Source organism: Ctenopharyngodon idella, chromosome 2 (genome assembly GCF_019924925.1).
Source record: "Ctenopharyngodon idella isolate HZGC_01 chromosome 2, HZGC01, whole genome shotgun sequence".
Taxonomy (NCBI): Eukaryota; Metazoa; Chordata; class Actinopteri; order Cypriniformes; family Xenocyprididae; genus Ctenopharyngodon; species Ctenopharyngodon idella.
Window position 1 is genome coordinate 19647970 of NC_067221.1, and position 19958 is coordinate 19667927.

Sequence of the window (19958 nt, forward strand, 5' to 3'; positions counted from 1 at the left end):
GAGATCTGCTTGGTTACAAACATTCTTCCAAATATCTTCCTTTGTGTTCAGCAGAATAAAGAAATGTGTACAGGTTTGGAACAACTTGAGGGTGAGTAAATGATGACAGAATTTTCATTTTTGGGTGAACTATCCCTTTAACATTTAATAATTAGTTTTGGTAGTTTGTTTAAATTGTAAGACATTTAGTATGAGCAATATGTAACAAACACCACTTAAAAATACATAACACAGAAACAGCATCATTTGCTGCAAGCTTTAAACAGTGGATGATAAACTCTTACCTGTAATGTATAATTAGCCTTCTCATTTATCAAATGGGTGATAAATTTGGCTGTGTGCTGAAAATGGACTTTCTCTGTGTGAACAAAGAAATGTTACACATAATCCAGTGTCAGTGAAACAGATTTAAGAAAATATAAGAAATAAAGACATTAAGCATAAGAAGCTTTATTTAAGTCAAGGGTTACCATCAGCCGTCGGGTGGATTATCATGAGTTTCTTGTCCCTCAGTTGCTCCAAGTGGTCTGTTAAACGTGTCATCTAAAAAATAAATAAAAATACAAGCAAATGCCATATGTAACATTTATTTGACTTGACCTTCAACAATGCTGTTGGTGTACATTACCTTATACTCTCTCTTATTGGACTGCGGTAATCCTAAATAGCGCTCAGAAAATGCAGAAGCTGTGGGACAGACGTTCATGATTAACAATGAAACAAAGTCCATCCCTTTTATTGAAATAAGTTAATGACAGGATATGACATCATACCGTATAAAGAGAAATCAGTGATGGGGGAGATGGCGGTGCCACACTTGATTTTGAATTTAAACACGTTTGGAGGTTCATCCAAGCGCAAGAGTCGGCTGGTCAGATATCCTCCATATGCCTGAGGCAGACAGAAACAGGTTATTAGTCATGCATGAACATGATGCAGAATGATACAGTCATACATCACATGGTGCAATTTCATCAAGAGAGAATTCTGATGAACATTAAAATGAATCCAACGATGCAGACCACCTAAAGGCAACATGAAATCAAAACTCCACTAAAGGACTTAATGTGTGTTCCTGGTTTTATTTTGAATGAATCATCAGTGTATGTTATTACAAATAAACAAATGTTTTCTAGGTCTAATGTGATATAAAAATAGTCATGCTACCCCACTACTTGTTGGAAAAATATGATATAGGAGAATATGGAGCTCATACTCAAGGAGGAAAAAACACCTCAGTTTCATTCATAATCTCAAACTGAGCAAAAATATGCAATTGGGTTGCTGATATTTATAATTTATATGGGCAAAAAGTAAGACGAAATTCTGAAAGCTTATAAAAGATCTTTATAACAGTATAACAGACAAAAAAAAAAAAAAATGCATATAAATATCAGTTGTGACTCTGTATCTGTCAATAATATGTCTTATATGATATTTAAATGCTTAGTTTTATGATCAAAGCTCTGTAGTTTTAATTGTCCGGGGCGAGACATATGTAAGCAATAAGGTACGAGAGGCTGTGCTGTATCGTGAATAAGTCACAGCTGAAGGGCGTTGATAGGCACAACGCGCCTGCAACCCCTTCAGCCATGACTTATTCACAATACAGCACTAGCCTCAAGTACCTTATTGCTTTTATAAAACGGTTACCACACAATACAAATATTAAAGCCAAAAATATGTATCAATGCAACTTTCATGAAGTAAACTTTCAATAAAAGCCTTCCTTCCGCCGAAAAAATAGTCCCTGACCGTGAACAGCAACAGAAGGTACATTATTACGCCATTAGATGGCGGCAAAGACTGTCTTTATGAGTGTGTCAGTCAGTAGCGAAGACTTTTATATTGAAAAGACTGAACTGTTGTGAACACAGAACAAGACGCAACTGACAAATGCTTTGACTAGCGCTGTCAGTCGCGGGAAAACCCCTTAACTGTTAAAAGGACAAGATAAAACATCGGACATTTAAACAGATTTTTTATTATGAACATAGGACTGACCTTAAGGAAAATGCTAAATCTGAATGCAGGTAATAAACTCACTCACTTGATCTCTTTCTCACAATACTTTTCTACATAATACAGTAAGCTTCATTGAACAATTTCAATTAAGAACATACAGTTTACGTTGTCAAGAGTGGTTGTTGTGTAGTGATACACAGAACTGTTGGGTGAAGCGGTCATAGCCGTGTTTTATCATGAATAAAACACAGCTATTGACCAATCAGAATTAAGGACAGGAACTAACCGTTTTACTAAATCAGTAAAGATTTCACAACAAAAAGACATGTACCACAACCTGCAGGTGGACATTTTTACAATTATACTAAAATGCCTTTTACTTTCTAAAAACTATCAATCAGATGAAAAAAGGCATGTAGTAGATTGTGTACAACAGGTTTTTCGGCAAAGTTTTGATCATGTTGACAATTTAGAGGGCTTAGAAATTCAATTCAAATATTACAGTAGGCTTTATAGGCTTAAGTTAGCTTCGTTACTACTTGTAGTCAGTTATTCCCCAACAGTCAACAAGCAAACGCACCTTTCCATAAACTCCAATTCTTGAGATGTCAATGTACGGCAGCTGTGAGATAATTCTGCAGAGAATCATAGAATAGATGTTAACGTGAAGTAAACTGACGTTCAGCATTGATGCTGCTTTATTCATGTTCATGTCAAAGATCTGACCTAAGAGCTTCCAGCTGGTCTCTCTCCTCAAACTCCCCGAGTTTCTTCTTCACGCGGTGGAGGAGGTTTGTGCCCTGAAATCCACTGCCGCGGCCGTCCAGACTCATGACTATGGTGTTGAAAGAGCTGACCAGCACCGTGGTCCAGTCCACCTGAAACTGCTCTGTCACCATCTGACCACCGGGGGTGCCATCCCTATCACAGTTAATCAATCGTTTCAGTATCTGCCAACCTAATAGTACATATGATCTAATAAATGCCTCAAAACAATATCACCACACATTCACTGCTGTTTCGATTTTATGTGTTTTCTTAAAACTTGCTGGGTGAATGTTATGGAGAATTATCAGGGTCACATTTGACCCCAAAACGAAAAAGAAAGATGATATGAAGTTTTCATGATATTCATCCCCAGTTCACTAAGCAACAGCGGCACTGATGCAGTCACACTTAGCAATAAACATAATACAGTCTTTCTCATGCTACTGAGAACATCAGTGTGGTTTATTGTGTGGTTGGTGTGTATCATGTGTCAGTTACTCCGAGTGTGTATCACTTACACCAGCAGCAGTACGGGGTAGTGAGCTGTGTCTATAAACCCTGCTGGCCTCAGAATCTGGATGTTCAGACCTGTGCAAATGATGGAAAAGTTGCTGTGCTTTGACAGTCATTGCTTAGCTTTGTAAAACAAAATAGCTTATTGCATACAAAATTGCATAGCTTGGTAACACAAAAACAAAAAACCTGACTCTGTTAGTTTGGTCTAAGATACTCACTGTAATCATCTATGCTGATCTTTCTGTACTCTACTTTGGGCATCTGTGTGTTGTTCAAGGTGGTGTTTAACTCCTCATTGGTCTCCACATCCAGCAGCTCTGAGGGAAACCATATATGTTCAGAGAGATACATCTATATGCTATAAAATATACACTATCTTAGGGTTGGTATGATTTTTTTGGAGTCTCTTGTGCTCACAAAGGCTGCATTTATTTGACTAAACTGTTTCCTATTTTATATATTTAAAATGTAATTTATGTTTCTGTGATGCAAAGCTGAATTTTCAGCATCATTACTCCAGTCTTTAGTGTCACATGATCCTTCAGAAATCATTCTAATATGCTGATTTGCTACTCAAGAAATATATATATATACTTGTACTATTTCTTAAACATTTGAAAGTGTATAGTAGTAAAGTGCGCTGGTAAAACATCTACTTTAATATAATGACATATTAGTAATATGTTTTTCATCAGAATAGCGTCTGATGATAATAGCGGGGCTGATGATAATCACTGCTAATTATTCTAAACACAGTCATTCTCAATTGTCTTCCGCTTACACTCTTACAGAAGACAATTTAAAGACATGGTGTTAAACAATTCATCTGACAAAATTCGATAAATATTTATCTTCCATTTGAGGTGTTTCTTGTAAGTGTTTATCTTTAAGCACACTTCTACCTTCCAGCTCTGCTGATAAAGCACATGAGAGAGATACCTTTCCAGTTAAACAAGCTCTTGGCTTGCTGGGTCCAGAGCTGATAAGGTAAATACGATCGTGTGTCTGTACCTGCCGATAGTGTAACAAACAGAGGACTCACTTTGATACTGTCCGTCTCTGGTGCTGTACACGGCTGAGTGTGGCACAACAGGGCCTGGACAGAAAAAAACACAAGAGGAAACGCACTGCGGTGAGGAATAGTATCTGACAGCATATATTCATGTCATCACATCTGAGCTTTCCTGTGTAGCTCAGCAACTGAGCTTTATGCTTTGTTGTCTGTATTACTGTCATTTCACGAGTTCACACTTACAAATAAGTCAGAGTAAATGGTATGTGTATTTGCCGTGCTGTCTGAGAGAAGGCTCTGTGCTCGGTATTTGGCCCGAACCCAGTGTACTCCCCTGTATTCCTGGCTGTGGTAGGAACAAGCCAAGGGTGAGGAGTCTGGGTGGTGGAGGGATGCTGAAAACTGTAGAGGAATGTAGGGGAGTCGACTGTGTGTGTGTGTGTGTGTGTGTGTGTGTGTGTGTGTATATATATATATATATATATATATATATATATATATACACTGCCCTCCAAAAGTTTGGAAACGCCCTATAAAAGTGGGGTTTTGGACAATATAGGCATGAATTCTTTTTAATTTGTGATAATTTTGCGCTGATAAGAGACAACACAAACTACGAAAACATATTTTATTACAAACAGTTTATACATAGAAAAAAACTTTGATTGATCAAAATATCCACCATTAGCAGCTATCTGACCTAAACTGGATTCAATTGTATTCTAAACTTAATTGGCCATCAATTGTTGAAGCTATTAAGGTGTGCTGACCCAAAAATCTTTTACAAACCTGGGCCAAGTTTAAACCAGTAACCAGGCATCACAGCTGGCAAAGGGGCATGTCTGACTTTGACATGTACATATTGCCATTATTATGTAATTAAAATGAAAATTATTATTGCTGGTCCTCAATGATAATGTCAAGTTACTTTAATGTATTTGCACCAAACAAAGATAAGGATTTATGCTGATATCGTCCAAAACCACACTTTGCCAGGGGTGTTTCCAATTTTATGGAGGGCAGGGTATATGCTTCCTCTTACGCTGATAGGTTTAGACGTTATAATTGCTGATGACGAGTTGATTGGATAGATCATTTAAACGTGTTGTGCTCCTCCCGAACTTTGTTAATGAAACATCATGTGTGTGAAATATTCTGTTATTGTAATAACTTATTTCGGATAAACCTGTATCTAAATGGCATATAACAGCACTTTTTACAGTAGTGGCCAAAAGTGGTGTCTGGCCTAGGAAAATTGACATCTTGACCCTTTATTCAAATTAAAATGTTTTTTTATTAAAAAAATGTGTTAAAGATTTTGCAAGCAAGTCAATTGTTTTATATTATTAATATATATAAATATATAAAATATTAATAACTGATTATGTTGTAGTCAATGTATACTTTTTCCTGTGAGATTTTTGGTTTTCTATACATTTTTATTTATTTATTTTTATTTTTTTGCATAGTAAGATAAAACCTGTAGCTGTAGTTTGGCTTTTTTGCCCAAATAATTTTGTCAGATAAATACTTTAACCAAGATTAGTTTTGTTCTTCCCTCATATTTAAAATATTTTCCTCATATTTTGATGGTTTAATAAAACTAATTAAAAACAAATATCCCTTTGGACATCACTTTTGGCCACTACTGCATATTGCTCAGAAGATTTCAGAAGTGGGTGACATGATTTTTGACGTGATTTTTGACATCTTGTGCCAATAAATGCCTGGCTTAATGTAACAGGTACCAAAGCCAAATACAAACCTACATGTTACAAGTACTTGGGGTGAACAATATAAATATGAGAAACAGGCAAGAGTGGAAAATGGTCAGCAAAAAATAATTTCATGTCACTTTTTATATTATCAACAGTCTAGACCTAAGACATGTCTAAGTGTCCAAAGATTGGGCTACTGTCCTGCAGAGACCAGCCCCAATCGCAATCAAACACAGATGCCTGTAATTTTTAAGCAAATCTGAAGACTTTTAGCAGGTTTTGGTGTGTTTGATTGGGGTTGAAGCTAAACTCTGCAGGATAGTAGCCCTCCAGGAGCAAGGCTGGACAGCCCTGTTTGAACATTTCTAGCTGAAAATGCAAAGATGTAGTCAACTAAATATAATAATATCAGTTTAACATGTGAATATTAATACTTGTGCAGTTTTTAAAAATCAAAACGCTTACCTCCGGTTTCACAGACAAGGTTTAAGCTAGTCCCAGACTAAAATCCGTGTTTGAGCTGTTTTACCTCAAAGTAACTTGCGCTGACATATCTTAATATATGTCAATGCCATTGTTTTGTCTCAAGATGCACACCAGTAATGTTTTTCTAAAGCATGTTTAAAAAAGCTGCTTAAATATCCTAATTTAACTAAGGCCTAATCCTGGCTTAATCTAAGCATTGTTTGTGAAACCAGGCCATAGCCACCTTTTTTTCTTACCCTAATCTGGCAATGCATCTCAGGGGACACAGATGTTTCAAAATGTGCTAAATAACATCATGAACAACATATGTCTGAATTTTCTTTTTCAGCTTCTTGAGATAATGTTCAGAATTAATATTAGTAGTTTTATTGCTTTTTTTTTACTGAAGAAAAGTAAGATTAATGCCTTCACATGCTAACGGAAATTTTCTACTTCCCACTTCTGAAGTCACGAGCTTGTCGATTTCAAGTGCTTTATTGTCGGAAAGAACAGGAATCATGGAGGTCACCAGGTTTATTCTTGCTTAATTATTTCGAAAATATTGGGAAAAGCCAAAATGATATTTAGCAATGTATTCATTGACAACTATATAAACATTCACGTATAGTCAGCTTGCTGCTGGTTCTGGCTATTTTCGCTGTGTATAAAACATACAATATGCTTCAAATGATTTTTTACTTGAATGACATGACAAGGTGATGTAGCTCTTGTGGAAAAAAACTAATAAAGAATATCAGCAATCGTTCTCCCTTCCACAATATTTAAAGTTTATGGCCTGCCCAGCTCGGGAACTTGGGTATCAAAAAGAGCTTCCTGGTGGTAATTCATGTCCAATTTTTAACTAGGAAACTCTTATTTATGATAATTCCGATAGCATGTGAAGGCTGCATAATATACAACTACTTTCTGCAAAGTCAGAATGTCCAGAACCACAGACCTTACTCAGAGCAGCGCCATGACAGGTATAAAAGTGAGGCTGTGAGGGATAGACTTGCCATGTTTTCAATGGCATCCTCTGTAAAAAGCTGTATAAAGCTCCTAGATCTAGATCTTTTTCATACCTCCAACAAGACACTATATATCTTGTGGTGCACACTGCCTGTTTATGGGTTAAAAAGAATTTACAAGAAACAATCTTTCTTAGCTGAGGTCTGAGTGAAGCAGCATGCTGTAAGGACCATACGGCTCTGCTCTGACTTTATCTAATTAATAACACAAACACTGACCTTTCCTTGTGCTCATCAGAGCCTGCTAAACAGATCAGTGACCATAGCAACCACGCTTTATTGTTGATAAAACACACAGCAGGGTAATGATGTCATGACTAACACACTTAGATCAGTGAGAGATTCACTGAGCCAAACACTAAACAGTGTGCATTTACAGAAAGAGAAACTAGTATTTAGAAAAATAAAAGAAGGAAAAATACCATACAAGGTAACACGGTAACACTTTATTTTAGGGTCTTTTAACTAGTTGCTTATTAGCATGCATATTACTAGAATATTGGCTCTTTATTAGTACTTATTAACCACATATTAATGCCTTATTCTGCATGATCTTATTCTACATTCTTAATCCTACCCAATACCTAAACTTAACAACTAACTTACTAACTATTAATAAACAGTAAATTAGGAGTTTATTGAGGGAAAAGTCGCAGTTAATAGTTTATATGTGTTCCCTATACTAAAGTGTTACCTTATTGGGGTATGATCTATTTCAGTAAGCTAAAATGTGGACAAAACTTTATGCTTTTTAGTAAAAGGTCTGTCAATGTGACTTTCAGGACCGTGAAGCCGAGAAGTCTTGTATCACTCAGAGGGAGTTCATTTTGCAGTAATGATCCCACATGTTAAATGGATACTTGCCAAAAAAATTGGACATGAAATATTACTTAGAATAACTATTTGATTTTGTACGGAAGGATATGAGAGATGCAAAACCAGAAATGTATGAGATTGGTTTCTCATGACAACAGTCAATTATACAATACCTGACTGCAGAATGCAGCAACTGACCAATCAAAATCAAGTATTCCATAAAACCATGTAATAGAGTGCAACAGTTGGGTTCCGAAAGTAAAAACTCCTTTTATTTTCTCAACAGGGGAATTTATTCTTATCAATAACTTCTAAACCTTTAAAGATGATCAGTTCATATTATTTTAACTTATTTTGTAAATAATCATGTTTAACAGAATTTTGGCGAAAACTACATTACCCATAATTCTGCAAACAAATTCACCAATCAGAGAATAGTGACATGCTAATCATGCCAAAAGAAGTGTCCATCCACTCCCCTGAAGCTCTTAAAATTACGTAATAGTCTTCCTACACACACACACACACACACACACACACATATATATATATATATATATACACATTTTTTAAATCAGTAGTTTTATATTTATATAAAACTACTGATTTAAAAAAGCATTCACAATGCTTCTGGGATTGTAGTTATTTCTCTCATTCAAGCCATTACATACAGTACATAGTCTTGTATCTTTGTCTTTTTGTCAGATTTTTAAATACTTTTTAGCTTCAGATCGAACTTTGTAGTGTTTTGATTCACCTTGTAACTGGCTGGTTTGGTTCACGGCTTGTAACTCTTTAATAATGACTTTTTTTTTTTTTTAAATTCTTGTGGGAAAAATACTTCCAGAACCAAGGCTGCTGAAAAAGTGGGCGGGTACTGTTGCACTCTATAAGTACAGTATAAGACAAGTTATTTACAGATGTTTCACATAGAAAAAAACATTAAACCTTTGCAGTTGAGAAGGAAGAGGTTAGCATCAGGACTGAATGATCCACTGACATAGCCACAGCTGAATTCACAGGAAAGACAGCGGCGGTTGAAGGATCCTGTGGTGTTGGCACTAAAACACAACAAACGTCATCAGTGCAATGCTTCCAAATACTTTGCTGTGTGTCACACGTCATTTGTCATACCTGTAGAGGTGACGCCGTCTTGCATCGTCCTCTGTGCTCAGAAAGTATCTGCAAAAACGTTGTCACAGATATCTATTCTTAATATGTTACAAAATAACAACATATTGCTTTATTTTCATGCTGCAGATCACATGCTTACAAAAGTTTGGTGTCCTCGTTGTAGGCTAAAATCTGCGTCACGTCCCAGTCTCCTGACGTCAGGGACTGTAGCGTGTCTGCGCTGCTGTTAGGCTGAAAGAGACGGCAACAGGAAGTCACTTCTTGCTGTTAAACCTTTATAAGTTGCGTGGTAGTTTATCAGTGACAGCTCACCTGGGAAGTGGACATGGATATGTGGAAAAACTTCCCTCGGCCCCCCTGTGGAACGGCTCGGGTGAAGAACAACCTGAAACCATCTCTGGAGAACAGCGGGGGTTCGTTCTGCAGAGAGATTCACGTCTTCCCGTCAGCGAACATTTGAGCAGCGCCCCTTATACACACATCCCACACGCCGTACTTGTCTGCGCTCTGAGACGCTGCGTGATGCGTGACTCACCTGTCTGTGAAGCCAGCTGTCACTTTCATCTTCATGTTTCTGAAAACACACCGGAAGATTATTGTTTTTTTCTCAGCATGTCTCCCATTGTGCGACAAAGTCCTTTATATACAACCAAAGCACTTGCCTAATCTTTTCATTCATTAACTGACATGCATTTGGATGTAACAATAGGCGCTGTCACACATACAGCCTTTTCTGGAAAATGAAAGGTCACTACGTAATTCACATCCTTCCATTTGTGTTATTTTATAGTCTTAATGACTATTATTATAAACATGGAAAACCGTGATAATTAAGATTACCTACTTACCTATTTTATAGTCTTAATGACTATTATTATAAGCATGGAAAACAGTCATAATTAAGATTGAGCAGGCGTGTTTGCTAGTGTATATCAGAAGGTACCTTGGTGCAGATGCCTGTGGTGGCTTCACATAGGGTCAGGATGGAGTTGTTTTGCGCTCGGTTCAGCCAGTTTACTGCTAATTTGGTGCTGGTCGCCCACTTCACCATGGTGATGTAGTACTCTTTCCTGCATAGAGATGCTAATTACAATACTCATATTAAAGTGTGTCAATTAGAGTCTGTGTACATTTTTGGGGGGTTAATGTGTTTGTTTAAAAAAATCTATTTTGTTCATTGGCTCAATTCCAAAATGCTTTAAAGTGACTTTCTTAATAAAGGCATTCAAGCCAAGTAATGCAGTTCATTAGTCTGACTGTAGCCTGTTTACAAGTTTGTTAAATAAATACACTACCTTTCAACAGTTTGCAGTCAGTATTTTTTTTTATTTAAAAAAAGGGTCCAATAGAGTACCTCAGGGATGACGTGTTTTTGTAGGCCAACCCGGAAGTTAGCGGCGCACAGGTTCCCTCGATCGAAAGCCAATGCATTTTTCCCATAGACTTTTGGAAAATCGCAAAAAATAAGCTCTGTGTTTAACAAAGGGTTATGACACTTACACGTTTTGTCTATCAAGATAATCTTTACAAGTTAACACAACATTTATACATTTTGAAGCCTAAATAAAGTCGTCAGATATAAAAAGCTAACAGTAGGCTATAAACGGACTACAGCACACCATGGTCGCGGATCAACGTCACCACCACCAAGCTTCCTCAAACTTTATTTAGAAAAAACTTTATTTAAAAACATGCTCGCTGATTATGATCTGCGCTGTGTATGAATACTTATCCACTTTTTCATGAGAAATGCTGTCCAAATGTCCCGTTTGTCATGATGACGTCTAAAGTCCCCACCAAAGGAAGTAGTCCCTTTTAGCAATTCATTAGCAACCACCGTTTTTAAGACACAATAAAGGTTTAAAAAAATCACAATCAGGTTATAACTGGTGTGTTTTATGCCATAGATCAAAACGTGAAAATATTTAGAGGCTTTGTTAACCACAGACCTTAAATCAGGCGATTTAGCAAAAACCCATTCAAAAAACCCATTGACTTCGGGACGATGGAACCGGAAGTCCTAAAATGCTAACTTGCTTCCGGGTTTTGCCTACAAAAACACGTCATCCCTGAGGTACTCTATAATGCCCCTTTTACAAGATGTAATATAAGTCTCTGGTGTCCCCAGAATGTGTCTGTGAAGTTTCAGCGCAAAATACCCACAGATCATTTATTATAGCTTGTCAAATTTGCCCCTATTTGGGTGTGAACAAAAACATGCCGTTTTTGTGTGTGTCCCTTTAAATGCAAATGAGCTGCTGCTCTCTGCCTGTTTTCCAGAAGAGGGTGTAGCTTTAACTGCTTACACTTCGATTGCTTAACAACAACAAAGCTGGAGAATCTCACGCAGCCAAATTGATGATTGTCAGAAACGGTGTTCAGCCTTACATTGTTCAAACCGGAGTCGGACACTGATGGAGAGACTCAGGAAGAAGTTATAACTTTTATAATGCAACTGGACGTTTCTGAATGGTTAGTGGATAAATTTATGTAGTTGCTGTGGAGTTGATTCAACTCATCGACTAGCATGTGCCATCATGTTAAAGGGAACCCCTGGTGTTAAGACTTGTATGGCTTAACATAACGTAAATGATCTCTTACTGAAATATGTAGTAGAAAGATTATGTTACGTTATTTAAAAAAATCCATGACATATTTGGACCGATTTGGCCATTTTGTTTAGGTGCACAGTGCGTTCTATGTCAATGACGTCAAATGGTTGCACTCACTGAGCTACTGACACTATCCTATTGCTATTTTTACCGCAACACAACTCGGAATATAATATACAATGCCACATTGTGCAGCTTTTGGTTGTAATTTTCAGTCAATGAGCCACAAGAGAAGCAATGTAAGTCTTTACTGCTTTATTAGCGTGAAGTTGTGAAGAATGTGGACGAATAAAACTTCCTAAAGATCTGCGTCTTTGTTCTCTTCACTTTAGCCCTGATGCCTTTGAATTCAGCGTTGAATTGACTCTCTTTGTGAAGCCGTCCGGTGTAAAATTTCTATTTCAAATAAATGCTGCTCTTTTGAACTTTCTATTCATCAAATAGTTTTTTAAAAAATATTAAGCAGCACAACAGTTTTCAACACTATAATAATAATAATAAAAAATGTTTCTTGAGCTGCAAATCATCATATCAGAATGATTTCTGAAGGATCATGTGACACTGAAGACTGGAGTAATGATGCTATAAAAAATTCAGCTTTGCCATCACAGGAATAAATTACATTTTAAAAAAATATTTTATGATATCAAATAAAGTGTCATGATAAAGTATTGTGACACTTTATGGTTGTCAATATGTTACACCAGCTGTTTAAAAGTCATTGCAAAAATGGCTCAGAAAAGTGAAGTTAGTTTTTAAAGGTTCTAGTATCATTTGACACTTGGTTTTATTTTGTTGTTTAATGCAATAATTAACATTCATAAATTTTTCTTTCAACATTCAAAAATGGCTCCAAATACTTTTTGGGTCACCATAAACTTGACTAAAGCAATAGATAAAGTTACTAAATACGCACTGTGTTGTGTGGTCACTGGCATATCCTCACCTGATTCTGGGGTCTTCTGGTTTTCTCATCCTCATTGTGTGTAAAGGGCCATTCAGACTCACCACTGACAAATAGATATCAGGGTTCTCCTCCCCGGCCTACAGAGAGCAACAGAGATCACATCATTGGAATACCTCCTCCTCCTCTTCCTCTTAAAAGAACACTCCACTTTTTTTGAAAATAGGCTCATTTTCCAACTCCCCTAGAGTTAAACAGTTGAGTTTTACCATTTTCGAATCCATTTAGCCGATCTCCGGGTCTGGCGGTACCATTTTTAGCATAGCTTAGCATAGTTCATTGAATCTGATTAGACCATTAGCATCTCGCTCAAAAATGACCAAAGAGTTTCGATATTTTTCTCATTCTTTTCTCATATCATTGCGCCTGCTGCACCCATGGTATGACAGCAAAGTTCCTTGATTATTACGCCGGAATGAGAGTATAGTTCCTAGCCATATCGGCCTAGAAAATCGCAACTTTTCATTTTCCGTCGGTCTTAGTACACGATGTAACTACAGAAGAGTCAAGTTTTAAATAGGAAAAATATCGAAACTCTTTGGTCATTTTTGAGCGAGATGCTAACGGTCTAATCAGATTCAATGAACTATGCTAAGCTATGCTAAAAGTGGTACCACCAGACCCGGAGATTTGGAGAGGAGAGTTGGAAAATGAGCCTATTTTCAAAAAAAGTGGAGTGTTCCTTTAAGGGACCCATTCAGTCATCATTCATGACAAACACCACAAAATGTAACATAATTTGTGCAAATGATTTTTATCTATGCCTTTAAAGTTTAATTGGTAAAGCGGGACATAGGCAACACCAAGTTCATGGGTTCATTTCTCAAGATAGGCTATACATTGAATGCACTGTAAGATGCGTTTGAATAAAACTGTCTGGCAAATTAATAAATGTAAATCAGGTACTGTATGTTGTGTAAAAAGGGAAACATACAGATGGACAGTTACTACTATTATGAAACCTGATTTAGTTATGTCATTAAAGAGCTTACAGTGTTAGATCACAATAGAAAAGTCTGTCATCATTTGTAATGCAGCCTGGAATCATAATCACACCATATTCGTTCATCTGGCCAGAGAAGAACTGGTTCCTCGACTGAACCTGGATTCTCCCAAGGGTTGGAGTTTAGGTTTCTTGCCACTGTTGCCTTTGGCTTGCTTCGTTGGGGACACTTAATATTCAGCAATATTACTGATTTGACTGCACTGACACTACTGGATGAGAACAAAACTTGAACTGAATTGAGCTGGATGACGGCACTACTGTTTCCTGCAGAGCTGCTTTATAGCTGATCCAACTTAGGTTTCATAATTGATGATTCTGGCAGTATCAACACTGTTATTGAACTAAATGTAATCAACATTAAACTGACTTCAGCTGAAAAATGACATTTGTCTTTTCTTTTTTTCTGTTTATCATAGTAAAGCTGCTTTGGAACAATCTGTATTGTACAAAGTGCTATTAAAATAAAGGTGACTAGACTTCACATTTACTCATAAGTTCTTTTTTCAAAATGAATACTATATATTTGTAAAGTTCACTCGCAAGGATTAATGAGGTTTGTTCTCACGCATCAAACAAGCACGATTGAGTTTTTGTTGACCATTTTGATGAGCTCGATTGTGCATTAATCAGTGTTTATATGTCAATAAAATAATATGTTCATCATATAAAGCAACTGAGTCTCTTCAGAAGACTTGGATTAACTGGCTTGATTCATATGAATTACTTTTACAATCTCTTGAGGGTGAGTAAATGACGACAGAATTTTTCATTTTTGGGTAACTATCCCTTTAAATGTCACATTTAGGACACCAATCAGATCCCATTTCAAGGTCACAGTGACATTGGAAAATACAGCGAGGAACACACAATCAAGCCTTGGTTTAACCATAAAAAGAACCTGCAGAGATTTACTTTAGGGTAGCGGTACTCCTGTCCGCTGGGATACAGTGCGCTTGTGAACATGGGTATCTCCATCTTGGGCACAAGAGTGTCATTGATGGTGGCATATGCCAGTCTGAGACCATCTGGTGACCACCAGTGAGCGATGTGATTCTGGAAGATCTCCTCTGCAAGCACAAGCAAATGAACACATAAGCGTATTAAACACAAAGTTGAAGCTTTATAAAGAACATTATACTATGAAACAAGTGACGCATGTCCTGAAAAGCTCTGTTGCATAGTGACCGTATCTCTGTCAGATCCATACCCGCTAATATGTGTTAGAGGATTAAATATCCTTTCAAGCAAACGCAGACAGAGGGCACGCTGCAAAATACCTAACTGCAACATGTGCAAAAACAGCCCTGCGTGATTTATCACATCCATTTGCCTTTAGGCTCCTGCCTCGGGAGTCTCATCCATCACTCTTTAAAGCTGACAGCCCGTGAGCAGGAGGAGGAACAGCACGGCCATCAGGCGAGAGAATGTAAAATATGACTGCCTGTAACACAGCAAACTGGACCCCCAGAGCTCATTAAGCCTTTATGTAACCAGAACTAGACAAGAACACAAGCATAGCTGATTTTATTTTTTTTAAGGTGCAACAATTGGCTTTATTCAAGATATTTTCATAAATTCTTATATAAACTGTGCCATTAAAAATAACAATCTACTTGTTGATTTTAAGAACCATTTAAACAGTAATTAATAAGCCTCGATGCTCACAGACATTTTGTATAATAAACAGTCTGAACTCAAGCCTGCATGACCCACATAAGCACCTGGGCTGCTGCACCATGGAATAATTCATCCAATAATGAGAATTTTGTCAGTTTATTCAACTTCATGTTGATACAAACCTGTATGATTTTCTGTGAAACACCAAAAAAAAAAAAAGAAGAAAAAGAAAAAAAAAAGAAATTTGGCAGATGCGTCTGCAGGCAGCTTCCGTCAGTTTTAGTATTATTTATATACTATTATAGTATATAGGCCTATTAATATTTTGAATGTCTATTTAGCTTTAATTTATTTTTATTTTAGTTTTAGTAAATTTTAGAACCTCAACTTTTTTTATTTCAGCAAGTTGCCACTTTCATTTACATCAGTTTTTCATCTAATATTTATATTTTATGTTATTTCTGCTTTATTTAAAATTACCAAAACAGTTTTAGTTAACAATAACAACACTGTTTTCCATACAACAACAGTGGATACACCAAAACACCATAAAATAGTTAATTTGACTATATTCATATCCACTTTTGTTATATGGAAAGGAGCAGCTTGAACATTCTTCAGAATATCTTCATTTACGTTCCACAGAGGAACATATTTACATTTTTTGGGTGAACTATCCATTAATGTTTTGTCTGTGAAGCAATTCATATAAATTAAGATAAAATGCTATCTGTCATGTAATGTGAAACCACAGGATGGCAGCAGAGATCTTTACACAGCTGAGAATAAACAGAAGTTGTACTAACATGTGACTAAGAATAGCCTCAGACTGAGATGTTAATTTAGGATAAAACCAATTACTGGGCAGTATGTATCACAAACAAACTCGCAGCCAATGTGCCCTTGCGCAGCAGGAATGAACTGAGAACTGAGAATGATGAGGAAAAAGCATTAACTGATAAACATATTTATATAATATGCCTAAGCAAATGTATGGTTAAGGTTATATAATATTGCTCTGTTTACCTGTAATGCATTGAATCGATCAAACTGTCTTTGGCCGTACAAACTATAAAAAATAACTGCACCAAGTTTATTACCCCCAACAAGCTTGAAATAACATTCTCATTACAAGCTACAAATGAAGGGAAATGAGGGCAATAAATCATAGGTGGAGTCTGGGCAAAGCCAAGTGAAGGGTTGTGCGTGTTTCTGGAGAGAGAACATGTGGAGGATATTGCTCGCACCTGTGGGAGTGGGAGAGACAGTTCACATGTGAATGACTCCTAGTGCTACAGATGCAGAGCAGTTGAAACTGCTCGATGGATTTTAATGGCGGTATCAAAACTCAGCTACACACACCTTGATGAAGAGATCTGATATGATAAATGAGCTGCTGCTGACCTGCTTTACCTCCACTTGTAAGTACAGACCATCACACACACACACACACAAAGAAGATTTTCAATATGAAATTTTGTGTGTGTGTATGAGGCCAGGGAGATTTGTAGAGTGTGTGCGTGTGTGTGTGTGTGTGTGTGTGTGTGTGTGAACTTGAGTGTAAGTAAACACTTCATAGCTAACAGAGAAAGCAAAAATCAGCCTAAATGAACATAATCCCAATTCAAACATAGTATTTAAGCACAAAATGCTACATTAATCATTATGAATATTAAATTCTGGATATTGTAGGAGATTACACTTGAACGCTGGCTTAAATCCCACTATTGCACAATGGATTATAAAAAGGTTTAATCTAGATATAACATCCCAGTGCTGTTCATACACAAACAGAACTAATAATATCTACATGTCATTAACAAGGACTGGAATTTGTTCAGTCTAATGTGCCGTATGTTTAGCATTTGAGTTTATATGATTATCATCAAATTAAATCTTGCTGACTATATGTCATTTTAATTTATTGTGGATATTTGGCTGCTTTTTAAATCCTCCTGACTAAGGTATTGAAGAATTTTTGTGAACATCTACTGCTGTAAAAATGAACGCAGTACGGCCTTGAACAGGTTCAGAGATTTCTCAGAGTTCAGACCTGATTTCTCAAACCTCAGACCTGATTTCTTCTCTTCATATTTTTCAGAAAAGGTTCTTGGTTATTAAAGTATGAAAAGAGACAAATGTGACAGTTCATTTCATTTACAGTAACTATTCTTCATTGCAATGTTTTGTGCAAGAACAGGTTCAGTGTCAAGAATTAAGACCAAGAAACAATCTTGAAACAAACCAGATGAACATCACTCTTACTGTACATGCTTAACAAATAATAATCAAAATATTATTAATAAGAACTATTATGAAGTCATTTAGCAAATGTAATAAAATAAAATAACAAACAAACTATCATGTTCAAAACATATTATTTTTATAATGCTGCATGTTACAATATTATATAAAATTATTGTTATTATTATGATCATTATTATATCAATGCACTTTGGTATAAATTTTGTTAGTATTTGTCTTGTGGAATATATTTCAATATCTGTTATGTCCATTTCATCAAAGAGGTTTTAAATAAACAAAATGGAATTTTATAATCCTAATATCTTGTGAAATTTCAGCAATGTAGTTTAGATAAAAATAAGAAGTACTATATTTATTTAACTTGAGAAGAAAAGTGCTGAATCTGTTAGGTAGATCAGACACAAATGCAATACTGTATGTACAAATAAACAGATCCTCCCAAACACATCAGACACTTACATCATTTCTGCTCTTTTATTACATACACACACTCCTCTGAGTTATTTATTTATTTTTTATTCATGCTTATGGTCTTTACCTTCATAGAGCCAGTCAGCTAGTCCATTAAATATGACCCCCAGACTGCCTGTGGAAACCAGGCGTTTTGGTGGGGTGTTCACTTGCGCTTTGTAGTAGATGTTATTCTCAAAGATGAAAATCTGTCAGGAAAAAGAAAAACCAATAACTGTACTTAAGACCATGTCAAACCTGACAAAGTAACTCTTGAAACTGAAAGCATTTAAAGCACAGTTACACAGTTAGCGATAATGTATAGAACTTTTAAGTCAGATCTACCATGAACTCTGAGTTTGTAAAGTGATAGTATATACTTCTGTAGAAATCACAAGTAGTATGATTTAAACTTAAAAAAGAATCCCCGGTGAAGAACAACACTACCCATAATCCTCAAGAGATATCCACCAATCGCTAAGTCGAAAGTACAATACAAACAGAAATCATACAATAAAACTCACTCCAATGAAACATTGTGAATGACATAATTTACCTGTTCACCCCACACTCTCAAACTATTGATATATTTCTGAATATTTTACAATGGGTTTCAAATATAATGTGTCTTATCATTAGTCATGGATTTAGAGATTCAATAAATAGATTCTTTCCCTCATACAATAACTTAAGTACACAGCCTTGTATCTTGGTCATTTTATTGGCTTAAAAACATTTAATGAAGACATTTTGAAATGCATATGGAGAAAACAATGGATCACTCTTGCTCTTAAGCACAAATGAACATGTCTGCACTTAGTATGAATGCTGAAAAGCTGATTCAATGGTTATTTAAAAGTAAACTATTCTGCTGTACAATGGTCACTATGCTATAAAAATGGAAAGAATTTCAACTATCGATAAACTGTACTCTTAATCTGAGCATATCTTATCTACTGTAACATCTCACAGATATGTAAAGGAGGCACGTCTCTAGTGAATATTTGTGATGTTGTGTGATGCTACAGTAATCAGGGTTGGTGGCAGATTGTCTGCAGGATGACTGACAGCTGTGGGAGTGGTGGTGTGTGTGTGTGTGTGTGTGTGTGTGTGTGTGTGTGTGTGTGTGTGTGTGTCTCAAAAGCTCTGTTGGGATTTATTCAGCAACTGAATCATGCTCTGCCAAAATCACAGAGAGATGCTGCACTGACTTATGCAAATCTAATACACCATGCCTGAAAAAACAAAACAAAAAAACAAAACAAGACAAACTCTTAAAGTCAAACACTTTTGAAATCAAAATGGACAATTCTTATTTTTCATGGAATATTGCAGTACTTACTATAAATGATTTATTTGTGAACACACACACACATATATATGATATATATATATATATATATATATATATATATATTTATGTGCCCTATCAAAATAACTTCCGATCAGACAACCAAGACAACCATCCGATCAATTCCAAAGGACAAAAACAAATCCCACCCTACATTTTTTCTTGTTCCAGTAGTGACTTCTGTTTCATGCCGAATTTAAAGAAAGTATAATAATAAATGTCTCAGGTTACAACTGTAACAATGTCTCGTTCCCCTTCTCATGGATCTGTA

General features: G+C 36.2%; 1 protein-coding gene across 6 annotated transcripts in view; it reads right to left on the minus strand.

The window, feature by feature from the left end:
- The window catches only part of dpp6b (dipeptidyl-peptidase 6b), a 141104-nt gene that overhangs the window by 2094 nt on the left and 119052 nt on the right, over positions 1-19958 (minus strand). For all 6 annotated transcript variants that reach the window (XM_051913374.1, XM_051913383.1, XM_051913369.1 and 3 more), the window contains 18 exons: positions 18425-18545; positions 14917-15071; positions 12981-13078; positions 10366-10492; positions 9958-9996; positions 9735-9842; positions 9562-9653; positions 9423-9470; positions 9237-9349; positions 4292-4345; positions 3468-3566; positions 3252-3321; positions 2692-2886; positions 2546-2600; positions 774-891; positions 629-687; positions 471-543; positions 285-358 (listed from right to left, as the gene is read on the minus strand). In XM_051913374.1, the coding sequence (XP_051769334.1) occupies positions 285-358; positions 471-543; positions 629-687; positions 774-891; positions 2546-2600; positions 2692-2886; positions 3252-3321; positions 3468-3566; positions 4292-4345; positions 9237-9349; positions 9423-9470; positions 9562-9653; positions 9735-9842; positions 9958-9996; positions 10366-10492; positions 12981-13078; positions 14917-15071; positions 18425-18545 (1698 nt within the window). The remainder of the gene's footprint in view (positions 1-284; positions 359-470; positions 544-628; positions 688-773; positions 892-2545; positions 2601-2691; positions 2887-3251; positions 3322-3467; positions 3567-4291; positions 4346-9236; positions 9350-9422; positions 9471-9561; positions 9654-9734; positions 9843-9957; positions 9997-10365; positions 10493-12980; positions 13079-14916; positions 15072-18424; positions 18546-19958) is intronic.